This window comes from Marmota flaviventris, chromosome 14, assembly GCF_047511675.1.
Source record: "Marmota flaviventris isolate mMarFla1 chromosome 14, mMarFla1.hap1, whole genome shotgun sequence".
Classification (NCBI taxonomy): Eukaryota; Metazoa; Chordata; class Mammalia; order Rodentia; family Sciuridae; genus Marmota; species Marmota flaviventris.
In genome coordinates this window covers 30,555,334-30,567,337 of record NC_092511.1, presented here as the reverse complement: position 1 = coordinate 30,567,337, position 12,004 = coordinate 30,555,334, and the positions used below count along the sequence as shown (strand labels likewise).

The following is a 12,004-nucleotide window of genomic DNA, read 5'->3' as shown; positions in this document are numbered from 1 at the left end:
AAATAATCTATTCTAATTTGTGCTGTAGATGACAGCATCTAATGTGGCACTTAGTTATTCTTGGCTAGCAGACTGCTATTTAGGTAAGTAGGAAAATTTGTTTAAAGCTAGTAACTAAAAGCTCAGGGAGTTGGGGGGCAATGAGAGGGTCTCTTTTCCCCTTTCTTTCAATTCCTAAGAGGCAAACTAGGCAAAGACAAAGTCTTGCCTGCAGAGGCTAGAGACCAGGGCTGTCCTGGTACTCCTTGGAGTTTCACAGAATCTCTTTCCCATCCTCAAATCTCTTTCCTCTTCCTCTCAATATGCATCATTTTTTCCCCAGAGGAAATGAAGGGAGGAAGAGAGAAGTCAGAGAAGGGTGCAGTGGAAAAGAGAGATAGAAGTAAATTGAAAGTAGGTTCCCTGTGCTTTCAACACAACAAATTTAAGAAAGATGAACGTGATGGCCTACTTGTCACTGAGTGCTGAACTTATTTAAATACTTCCTCAGGTTCTAATGGGAGCAAATTAGTGGACAACTGGGGTAATTTGCCAACAAGCAGAACTCTGCTGGGAAAGTAGAAATGATATCATATTGAGAAGAATGGGTTAGATTTTTCAACTCATTTCCAAAGACTTCCCTGTGGCTGTAACTCAGCGAAGACAAACCAGAATAAGGTACCAAGCTCCCCTATGAAAGATACAAACTATGATGGTTAACCGGGATTACCAATTTGATTGGATTAAGAAATGCATAAAGTTAAGAGACTTTTGGGTACATCGACGAGGGTGTTTCCAGAGATAATTATTATGTGGAAGAGCAAACCAAAGGGTGAGACCTTCCTGAATGTAGATGGTTTAGTCCAAAAGGCTGGGGACCTGGATGGAAAAAAGATGGAAGAAGGAGAAAATCAATGTAGATTAAAACTTATTCTTCTTGAGCAGCTGCTTAGACGGCTGCTGAGATCACCTGAGGACACTGGATTTCAGCTCCTTCCCTCTTCCAAAGCAGACTCTGACCAGTCTCCAGGGAGTGTCCAGCCTCTAGTTGTGAACTGGGACTGAATCATAGGTTTCTCCTCTTCTTAGACTCCGGCTTGTTGGACTGAGCAGCTACTAGTTTCTCCAGTCCTCCATTCAACAGTTGACCAATGGGGACTATTCGGCTTCTGATCCTGTAATCCAATCTAATAAATCCTCTTTTCATAATAAGATAGATAGATCCTGTTGATTGTTCCTCTAGAGAATCCTGACTAATAAACAAGGAAATCTTCCATTCCATTCCCTCCATCTTCTGTACAATGAGTCTCCACATATGCAAAGTTTGCTGATCCTAAATATCAGATGAGAGACCTCTCGATCTGAGCTGTACAGATAGAATGGTGGACTTGGAAGGTCTTAGTAATCCCTGTCTAGACCAGAGAGGAATTTGGAGGGGTTGCTAGAAGCCATGCAGAAAGACTGGGAAAAGACCATAAACCTGATGGAGGAAAGCACAACTGATGGTGCTGACAGAGTAAAACACTTGTATCAGCAAAAGTCTAGATGCAAAAACATTTTTGCCTACCCAGAGGCTATAATTTTAAGTTAATAAATTTTCTCTTGCCAGTCCAGTAGTAGGCTAAAATAACTTCTGGGCTTCAGGTACAGAACACTACAACCATATTGGATGGGCATGAATAATTAAATATGTGCCACCTGGTGGCTATCTATAGCACAGAGCTGGTTCAGTTCTGGGTGGATGTGGCAACTGGAGTTTAGCTTATCAGGCTAAATGGCAATCCTCCCCATAAGTATTCAGACAGGTGTTTAATGTTAAGGTCGTGGCCCTATCTAGGTGAGTCAGACCAAAAAGGAGGCCAGAACTCTAACTTTTGGGATCTTCCAACAAGATCTGCCCAAGCTTCAGCTGGGAGCATGTGTTTGCAGCTTCCAGCCCATTCCATCAGGCACAGGCTGCCTCGAGACAGGCTGAGGCAGCTCTTGAGCAATTCACTTCTTTTCCCTCCCAGGGAAAACCTAAAGCTTTATTTTAGTTTGAGATGTGGCAATGTCAGGTTTGAGTGTCAAGTTGTAGTTGTGGTTTTTATTTTCAACCCAGGTTACTTTCCAATAGGGTAGAAAGTGTCAAAGGCTTGCAGTTTGTGATGGAAAAGGCAGTAAATGTTAATAAATTTATTTTCACCTTTGCATGGAGAATACCAATAGGTCCATTTAAAGTACACAGAGGTTTCAGAAAAGCTTAGGAAAAAGAAGGATAATGAAAATCTAATTCTAGGGTAGATAAATGGCAACACTGCCACACTCAGAACCAGAGATTCTTTTTTTTTTTTTTTTTTTTTTTTTTGGTACCAGGGATTGAACTCAGAGACACTTGACCACTGAGCCATATCCCCAGCCCTCTTTGGTATTTTATTAGAGACAGGGTCTCACTGAGTTACTTAGCACCTCGCTTTTTGCTGAGGCTGGCTTTGAACTCATGATCCTCCTGTCTCAGCTTCCCAAGCCACTGGGATTACAGGTGTGCACCAACACGGCTGGCTCAGAGATTCATTTTGAGTATCAAGAATATGGAGTTGATGCTTTTTCTTTTTTTAATATTTATTTTTTTAGTTTTTTAGGTGGACACAATATCTTCATTTTGTTTTTATGTGGTGCTGAGAATCGAACCCAGTGCCCCACGCATGCTAGGTGAACGCGCTACCACTTGAGCCACATCCCCAGTGAGTTGATGCTTTTTCTCTGCTTTGTTTACAAAAAGAAAAGAGGGCTAGCTTGGTAAATAACTAATATGAATAGCATTATCATGGATATATGAAATAACTATCTTTTGTTGAGGATTATATGACAGCTTTAATTTTTTTAATCTCAAAGTTTGGGAGAGGAATCTACTTCTTCTTACTCAGTGATAGATCATGAGAGAATGTCAGAAAAATAGGAAGTGACAGCAAGTAAAAAAAAAAAAAAAAAACTCTACTATTCTGACAGCTACAAATATATTTAGCATCTCTATTTGGCAGGTCAATTGAGATCCGAAGTAAGAACTTTTGGGTTGTTCAAGAGAAAAGCCTGAGTTTTGAAATAGGAAGAGATAAATTTGTGCCTCTTGCTTTTGGAGAAATGTTTCCTATTCCTGTTAGTTGAAGTGGTGTCCTTGAAACCACAAGGTCCTTAGAGAGAAACTGTGTGACATGGAAAGAGTACAAGGTTCCAGGTCATACAGATCTGCATTTGAATTCTGGCACTAATTGTCTATGTGCCTTTAAACTTCTCTAGATCTTAGGTTCTTCATCCATAAGGTAGAAATCACAGCATTTTGTGTTTTATTATTTGTTTGTTTTTGTGGTCCTGGGAATGGAACCCAGAGCCTCACACATGCTAGACGAGCACTCCACCACTGACATCACCAGCCCCAAGTCTGGTGAAGATTTCATGAAGTTAAAATCAAGTGCCTAGCATAGGACCTGCAAACAATTCTCTTCTTCTCTTTTCCCATTCTTGTCCTAGTTTCCCAAATTGACAGAAACTAGGAAGAGACTCTGCTGGTTAGGATTCTCAGACATGGAAGCAAAGCCACACCAAAAGGTAGCCTCACCTTTAGATTTGATTAATGTAAACTGAGCAGGTATTTAGCAATAGCCAACCAAAACAAAACCCTAGAGGCTAGAAACTTCCCAGAACCCTGAATGAGAGGTGGGAGGGTTAGATAAGCTGTATTGGTATCTAGAAGGGAAAAATCAATGGTCAGAGGGGATGGGAAGGAACTGTGAGAATCCAGGTGGCCACTGAGAGAAGGTGAAGCCCAGCCCAGAATCTCTATTGGTCACAGCTTTAAATGTGTCACATTATCTTTTCTGTTCATTACTACTTTAAATTTTGTTCACCTCAGTTTTACAGTAATATGTTCCTTGAAAATAGTCAAGGCACTTGTGAGTTTGTCGGGGAATATTTCCTCACTTTGGTCATTTAGATAGGAGGAGCATTATGTTCTGGTGACATGGTGTATTGCTGGGAGCTGCAAAGTCAAGCAAAATCAGGGGCATGGTAGGGAGCAGAAAAATATAATTAGGGGCTCCCCATCCATTCATTTGGATTGGCCTTTGCCTGCCTCAATTGTTCTGGATCATTTCATCTTTATTACATTAGTCTTCTTCACCAATTCTTACTTTTTTCCTTCCTGCTTTCTCTGAACAGAGAGTGAACGAGAAAATCTACGCTATGAACAGGTATAGATTGAGGTGTGTAACATTAGGGATAGTAACTGTTACAATACTTTACCTACACTTTAGAGCACTGCCCCACAACACAGGTGTGTGAGCGTGCATGCACGCGCGAGCACACACACACACACACACACACGCAATCTTAGAAGTGACCTGGTATTGTGGGAACACCTGAAGAGTTATATCATTCCAGTGTCATTTATCCAATGGCTACTTAATGCTTCAGACCCACCATATCCATTTCCTTGTACCTCTTTGAGACCTGTGATCCATGGCAACAGGGAGCAATGCCTCTCTTTAAGTTCTTTTTTTTTTTTTTTAATTCGTTCTTCTAGATATACGTGACAGTAGAGTATATTTTGACACAGTATACACACATAGAATAAATATAACTTGTTCCAGTTAGGATCCCATTATTGTGGCTGTACATGATGTGGAGATATATTGCTCATGTATTCATATATAAGGACAGGAATGTTATGTCTGATTCATTCCACAGTCTTTCCTATTCCATGCCCACTCTCTTCCCTTTGTTCCCCTTTGTCTAATCCAATGAACTTCTATTCTTCCCCTCCCTTGTTGTGGGTTAGCATCTACACATCAGAGAGAACATTCTGCCTTTGGCTTTTTAGGACTGGCTTATTCCACTTAGCACGATATTCTCCAGTTCCATCCATTTACCAGCAAATGCCATAATTTCATTCTTCTTTATGGCTGAGTAATATTCTACTGTGTATATATATTTACACAGTAGAATATCCATTATCTGTTATAAGGCATCTGTTATCCATTCATCTGTTATAAGGCAACCTAGATTGATTCTATAGCTTGGCTATTGTCAATTGAGCTTCTCTAAACATTGACATGGCTGTGTCACTGAAATAGGCCCTTTAAGTTCTTAACCACCATATCAGAGACACTACAGGCCCTGGAGACTATACTCATTTTCTTACCTGCTTAGAATCTAAGTTTCAGATTTTCCAGGAGTTACCTGCTATCATTGCTTATTCTTTTTTCAAAGATTATTTCTAGAACTCATTGTAGGCCCCAGAATTCCCAAGGTGGAAATGGTGAACAACTTACCTTAAATCCTAATCAATCTGAAAAGCAAAGGCAATGAATACATGGATACCTTCTCTCTTTGGAATTCCTCTTTCCATCTGACCCCTGGAATGTTGCCTTTATCTTCAGGATCAGAGAGATGTTAATAACATATTTTCTTTCAGATTCAAGCAGTTCTAGAGCCACAGTTTGTCTTTTGGCTTTAAAAACAAACCAAAGAGGAAATTTTTGTTAATCATTCTTTCCCAAATCCTACAAAATGACAGAAAGCAATAAAAAAGATATCAAAAGCAGTAAAAAAGACAGCAAATTTTTGGAAGACGGAAAACAGAATGGAGATATAAGATATAATTCATTCAGCAGAGCAAAGGACACATAATCTTCTTGCTCCTGTCTGCAGATAGAGAATCCACTGAGAAGCAGCAGAAAGACTCAAGGACTGGATACACCAAGAAAGTGCAAGTAAGGGCCATTGTTAACAAGTGAAATGGCCAAAAGTCTACGTAGGTGCGTTGAACACACAGATTCTCACTGGCTTCCTCACTTCCATCCCTTGGGAAATGGGAAAAGTGAAACTAGGGAAGCCCTTTCTCTGGGATCTGGGCTAACAACTCCAGACGCAGAGGGCAGGGTTGAGATGCTAACATGAAAACAAGGGCACTCACAGAAGGCCACCTGCATTCTGAACAGTGAGATTCCCCTGGGTCCCCTTCCCCTGCAGGACCCAGAATGCCACTAGCCAGGCTTTATCACTCCAGGCAAGGGGGAGAGTCTTCCACTTGATAAGGTGAACTTCCCAAGGAAAAAAGGCCCTCAGAAATTGACATGAAGAGGCTACCTGCCAAAAAAGTTCATTTGCTACCTGATTCACCATCTGTAATGAAGCCTGTTTAATGACAAGCTTAGATAACACAAAATTTCCAGTTTTTTTTTTAAGAATCTCTTGAAGATACTCAGGCATTTGAATAAGTGTATACCATAAAAGAGGAAAAAATGTATATGTGCATTTATTTAAGGTGGGGGAGACTGAAGAAGCAGAGACAATGTAAGATATAATGAAAACTTTCTAAAATTATATAGTTAATATTATCAGAGATATGAGAAAAATATTCCAGCCATTTAGCAATTATAAGATGCTATTTTTTAAAAGACAGAACGCTTTTAAAAAGAAACTTTTGGGCATTTTTTTTAAAACAGCAGAAATAAAAAGGGTAGAAGATAAAGTCAATGAAATCTCCCCCAGATAAAAACAAGAAGAAAGAGGATATTGAAGAAAAATAGGAGAGAAAATATGGCAGTTGAACAATTCAGTCTAAGAGATTCAAATTCAAATTATTAGAAGCTTCAGAGAAAATGAAAAAAAAAAATGGGTGGAAGGATATTACCAAAGTAATAGTAGAAAAAAAAAAAATCCAGGCCGTGTATTCCCAAAGGAAAGGGACCATTGTATTCTGCGTAATTAAACAAAAAGACTCTCAAATCATTGGAAGGCACAGCACATTACCATGGAAACTTAAGCACACCAAGGATAAAGAGAAGGAGACTCAACGTTACCAGGTAGAAAAATAGGGTAACATTCAAGGGACTGGGGTTCACAATGGTATTGAACTCTCCAATAGCAACATTAGAAACTAGAAGACAATAGAACAATTGCTTCAAACTGATGAGGGAAAATGGTTTTATATTAAGCCAAATTATCAGTCATGTATGTGAAAACTACTAGATGATGTGTTTCATCAAAATAAGGAGTAAACCAAGATACCAAGAACATTCAAGATGAAAACCCATAATAAGTGACCATAAATTTATGGTTTGGATCTGGGATGTCCCCCAAATCTCATGTTTTGAAGACATGATCCCCAATGCAACAAGGTTCAGAAGTGGGCCTTTTAGGCAATGATTAAGGTTCTGATCTCATCAGTGAATTAATCCAGCAAATAGATTAATTCATTGATAGCCGAATAGACTACTGGATGGTATTTGTTGACTGGTCAATGTGGCTGGAAAAAGTAGGTCACTCTGGGAGTGGCCTTGGGGACTATATCTGTCCCCAACTCCTTGCGCTTGAGCTCTCTCTCCTACCCCCCCCCCCTTTTTTTCTCTCTCTCTCCTGCCTGGCTGCCATGTGCTGAGCAACTTTCATTTTCACCACAATTTCCACCAAGACCTTCTGCCTCCCTTTGGGCCAAAAGCAAGAGTCGACTAACCATGGACTGAACCTCTGAAACTTTGAGCAAAATAAACTTTTCTCCACTAAGTTGTTTTTGTCAGGTATTTCGGTTACAGCATCAAAAAGCTGGCTAACACAATAACCAAGCAGGAATCTAGCATGGGAGAAATATGAAGGAAATTCCTAGGAAGACTGAAGTCCCAGGAGAATACAATGTAATGGGCCAGAGTAGGCTAGGATGACCGAGGTTCCCTGGGCAGATGCTTTAAAGAAAAAAAAAAAAAAAAAGGTAGAGTTTCTCTTAATATTGCTAGAAAAATTCAAGAAGATCTTTATAAATTGAAAAATATAAGAAGATAGGAAGAACATAAATACCCTGTTATTCAAATAGAAGACTTTATACCACCAAGGTATCAATTCTCTGATAATTTGAATAAAAATATAAATTCTAGAATTAAACTCACCCATATAAGATCACTTGACTTTCCCTTGTGTAAATTAATGGGGGTATTTTCAGTAACTAGCACCGAAGTAACTATATAATCATCTGGGGGAAAAATGAATTTGGACCCCTTTCTCACACCATATGTCAAAATTTATTCTAAATAAGTGATAGGCCTAAATGTGAAAGCTAAAATTATAAATATTTTAGAAGAAACACATGAGAATAACTTTGCAACCTTGAGATAGGCAGAGACTTCTTGGAAGCACACAAAAGTCACAAGCTATTAAAAGAATTTAAAATTGGCAAATAGGATTTCATCAAAATTTAAAACTTTTATTTGACTAAATGACTAAAAGTGAAAAGGCAGACCATAGACTGGAATAAAGTATTCTCATCACATACATAGCCTCATAGCCAGATATGTTTTAAATTTCTAGACAAAAAATAATCCATTTAAAAAGGACTTAAACAGGTACTTTGTAAAAGAAGATCTATGGAGAACCAATAAGCATATGAGAAAAAGATGTTCAATATCAATATCATCAGAGACGTACAAATTTAAAGTATAGTATGGTACTACAAGTACCAACTCATGAGAATGGCTAGAATTAAAAAGACTGTTCATGCTGACTAATGGCAAGAATGTGAAGCAACTGGAGTTCTCATTAATTGGTGGTGGGAGTATAAAATTATCCAACCACTTCAGAAAACTGTTTGTCATTTCTTTTAAATATAATCTTAGCCTCTACAACAGAGATTCCACTTGTAGGTGTAAACCCAAGATAAATAGGGTATATACTTAAAACATTTGTACAAGAATATTCATAGCAGTTTAATTAGTAATAGTCCCAAAACTGGTAGCAGTACAAATGCTCATTATCGAAGAATGAATTTTTTTAAAATGTAGTATATTCATTTAGTGTGATTAATAAAATGGAATTAATACCCTCATAATATAAGTGAATCTCAAAAAAACATTATATTGAGAGAAAGAAGCCAGACACCAAAAAAGCACATACCATACAGTTCCATTCATATGAAGTTTGAAAACTGACAAAAGTAATTTATGGTAGTAGAAGACATAGTAGAAGTTTTTTGGTTAGATATTGATTGGAAGGTGTATGAGAACTTTCTGGGGTAGTAAAAATATTGTATATGTTGATCTGAGTGATGATCGCTGTGGATATATATATGTAAAAAGTCAAGAAGCTAAAATATACACTCTGTGAATTTTACTCTCTAGCTAGAAATTAACCTTTAATAAAGTACTGTTTGCAAAATAGTAGCACAGACATTTTATAAAAAGCTGGAAGCAAGTACCAGAAGAAACTGCCAAAAGAGCTCAAAGTGGTTGCTGCTGTTTTTTTTTATAACAAACCTTTTAGTACTATTTAATTTTTAATGTATTTGATAATAAAAATAAATTAGTTTAAAAAATTACCCTCCATTGTAGGAAATGCCATTGTTTGAACATAGTTAAGTGTTCAGTAATGATTATGGCAGGAAGGAAAGAGGGAGGGAGGAGAGAACCTGTTCCAGTGATTGGTATTTTGGTAGAGAACTATTAATAAAAGATTTATACTTTGAAGATTCCACATCACTAAATAGTTCATGAAGTTTTGCCTTCTTCTCCACCAACCTTATGTTGGTTTTTATCTCCAAAGCACTATATTGCTAAATGTCATGAACATGCAAAATCTAGGTTAACACCCAACAGGCCATGTGACCTCTGGTGAGTCCCTTTACCTCTGTGGCCTTTGATTGCTTCATCTGAAAAAGAACCCAGAGACTAGGTGTCACATTTGTCCACTGGATCTACATTGCCAGGATTCTAGCCCTTTGGTTCCAAGCCCTGGTATACCTTATACTTTAAAATTTTAACCTGCATTCCCTGTGAAACTTACCAGCTAAAGAGGTTTCACATAAAACATTCTCCAGGGAGCTGTGTCTACCCTGGCCAGCTTCCTTGAGTTTATCTGGGTGGTCTTTTGTGACATATTCTTCGCCCCATTCTTTGCCATCCTTTGGCTGCCTCCATACACCAGATGAGAGGTGGCCTTTAGGCTGGATATCAGCTGAGAGACAAGACTTGAGGTTTTCATCTGCTTCTGGAGTTGTTGGGTTCACTCCTGAAAAATAACACCTGCTGTCAAGATCTTTCTTTAAAAAAAAAAAAATAGTATCTGGAGCCTATCATGCTAAGTGAAATAAGCCAATTCCCCAAAACCAAAGATCAAAGGTTTTCTCTGATATGTGGAAGCTAACCCACAATAAAGGGGAAAGGAGAATAGAAGCTCAGAGGATTAGACAAAGGGGAATGAAGGGAAGGAAAAGGAGATAGGAAAAGGAAAGACAGAAAAATGAATCTGACATAACTTTCCATGCTTGTATATTTATATTTAAATGAACTCTACTGTCATGTATAACTAAAAACAACCAATAAAATGTCCTAACAAAAGAAATGAAAAAAAAAAAAATAGTGTTCATAATATGCATACAACTATCCTTCAAGGATTAAATATGTCAATTAAGGATCAAAAGTTTCACCAACTGCAAGGTGTTACCTCTCTCTGCTTCTAGACAAATCCTCTACTCTTTTTACATAGGCTCTAATAAATAGAGTTTTTAAAATAAAAGTATGGGGCTAGGAGTATTGCTCAGTGGTAGAATATGCAAAGTTCCAGGTTCAATCTCCAGCACCACACACATAATAATAATAATAATAGAGAAATAAATAAACAAACTTGTAGCTAATTTAGAGTAGCATGTACTGACTCCTCATGTTAGCCTCCTCTCAGGTGAGCATACCAGGTGTCAGCAACATTGTAGGGAAGAAAGAACAGAATGAGGAGGAAGAAGGATGCCAAAGACAACGTCTTCTTTTGCTATCCCCTTCACCCTGATGATGTACATTGGAAAAAGGAAGGGAAAGGGAAGATGCAATAATATATGAAATTCTGGTAAATTGTCAATTCAGTAAATAACCTGAATTAAACCATACGTCTGTGGTCCATGGGAAACTTACATCATGAAACACTCACCTGTGAGATTTCAGCAGATGTTAATTCATTAGTAATTGAAAGGAGCCAGGAAAAAAAAATGAAGATTATTCCCCAGGCCTTCACCATCCCTGGGATTAAACAAGTCACTGACCCACTCTAGCACACATCCTAGGATCTTAGTAACAGCAATGCTGAGCTCTTTCATCCCTGTTTTGGGACTGAGGGAGTAGAGGCAGGAAAGATGTAAGAGGGAAAAAGTGGAATGGATGGAAGAAAAAAAGAACCAACAGAAGAGCCACTTACCAGGACCCATCATTCCCTTCACATTACTCTCTCCTACATGAACAGATCTGGACTCTTGGGCTGCAGAGAAACGAAAGTTCTTATTCAGCATTCATTCCGCCAATGCACTAAGAACCTTCTATGAACCAGGCACTGAAAGACTCATGGATTTTATACTTTGTTGGGAAAGACAAAAAGCAGCCAAAAGGAAGAAAATTATAGTATGATGTGGCAAGTGCTATTTCTCAGCTGCAAAATATATGTGACAATGGTACTTACCTCAAATGATTGCCATAAGAATTAAGTAGGTTAATGTATGTAAACTACTTAAAGTAGTACCTGGAATACTGTAAGAGCAAAATTATTGTTTAACCATGATGATAATAAAAATGAGAGGTGAATGATACTGTTAAAATGTAAGTCAGACTCCTCTGCATAGCCTTTCAATGGCTTCCCATTTCAGTGTAAGAAGACCAAGTCCTCATAATCATCATACAGCCCTAGAATATTTGCTCTCTGTTGCTTGTTTGATTTCTTTTCTCTGTCTCTCCTTCCTTTCTCCCTCCCTCCCTCCCTCCCTCCTTTCTCCCACCCTCCCTCCTTCCCTTTCTTTCTTTCTTTTTCTTTCTTTCTTTCTTTCTCTCTCTCTCACTCTCTCTCTTTCTTTCTTTCTTCTTATCATATTTCCCATTCTCTCCCTCATCCACTCTCCTTTAGCCTCAATACTCTTCTTGCTATTCTTTGGGCACGTCAGTTCTGTTCCCACCAAGACCTTGGCACTAGCTGTGCCCTTTCTTCCCCTCCAGATTCATAGGTTAATTTTCTTCCTTCCTTCAGATCT

General features: G+C 38.3%; 2 protein-coding genes across 3 annotated transcripts in view; one reads left to right on the top strand and one right to left on the bottom strand.

The window, feature by feature from the left end:
* The window catches only part of Arhgef33 (Rho guanine nucleotide exchange factor 33), a 47,692-nt gene that overhangs the window by 21,457 nt on the left and 14,231 nt on the right, over positions 1 to 12,004 (bottom strand). For both annotated transcript variants that reach the window (XM_027934614.2, XM_027934615.2), the window contains exons 6-8: positions 11,185 to 11,244; positions 9,784 to 10,008; positions 5,335 to 5,464 (exon numbers count right to left, since the gene is read on the bottom strand). In XM_027934614.2, coding sequence (XP_027790415.1) covers positions 5,335 to 5,464; positions 9,784 to 10,008; positions 11,185 to 11,244 — 415 coding nt within the window. The remainder of the gene's footprint in view (positions 1 to 5,334; positions 5,465 to 9,783; positions 10,009 to 11,184; positions 11,245 to 12,004) is intronic.
* Positions 1 to 12,004, top strand: part of Sos1 (SOS Ras/Rac guanine nucleotide exchange factor 1) — a 169,332-nt gene that overhangs the window by 148,922 nt on the left and 8,406 nt on the right. The window lies entirely within an intron of this gene.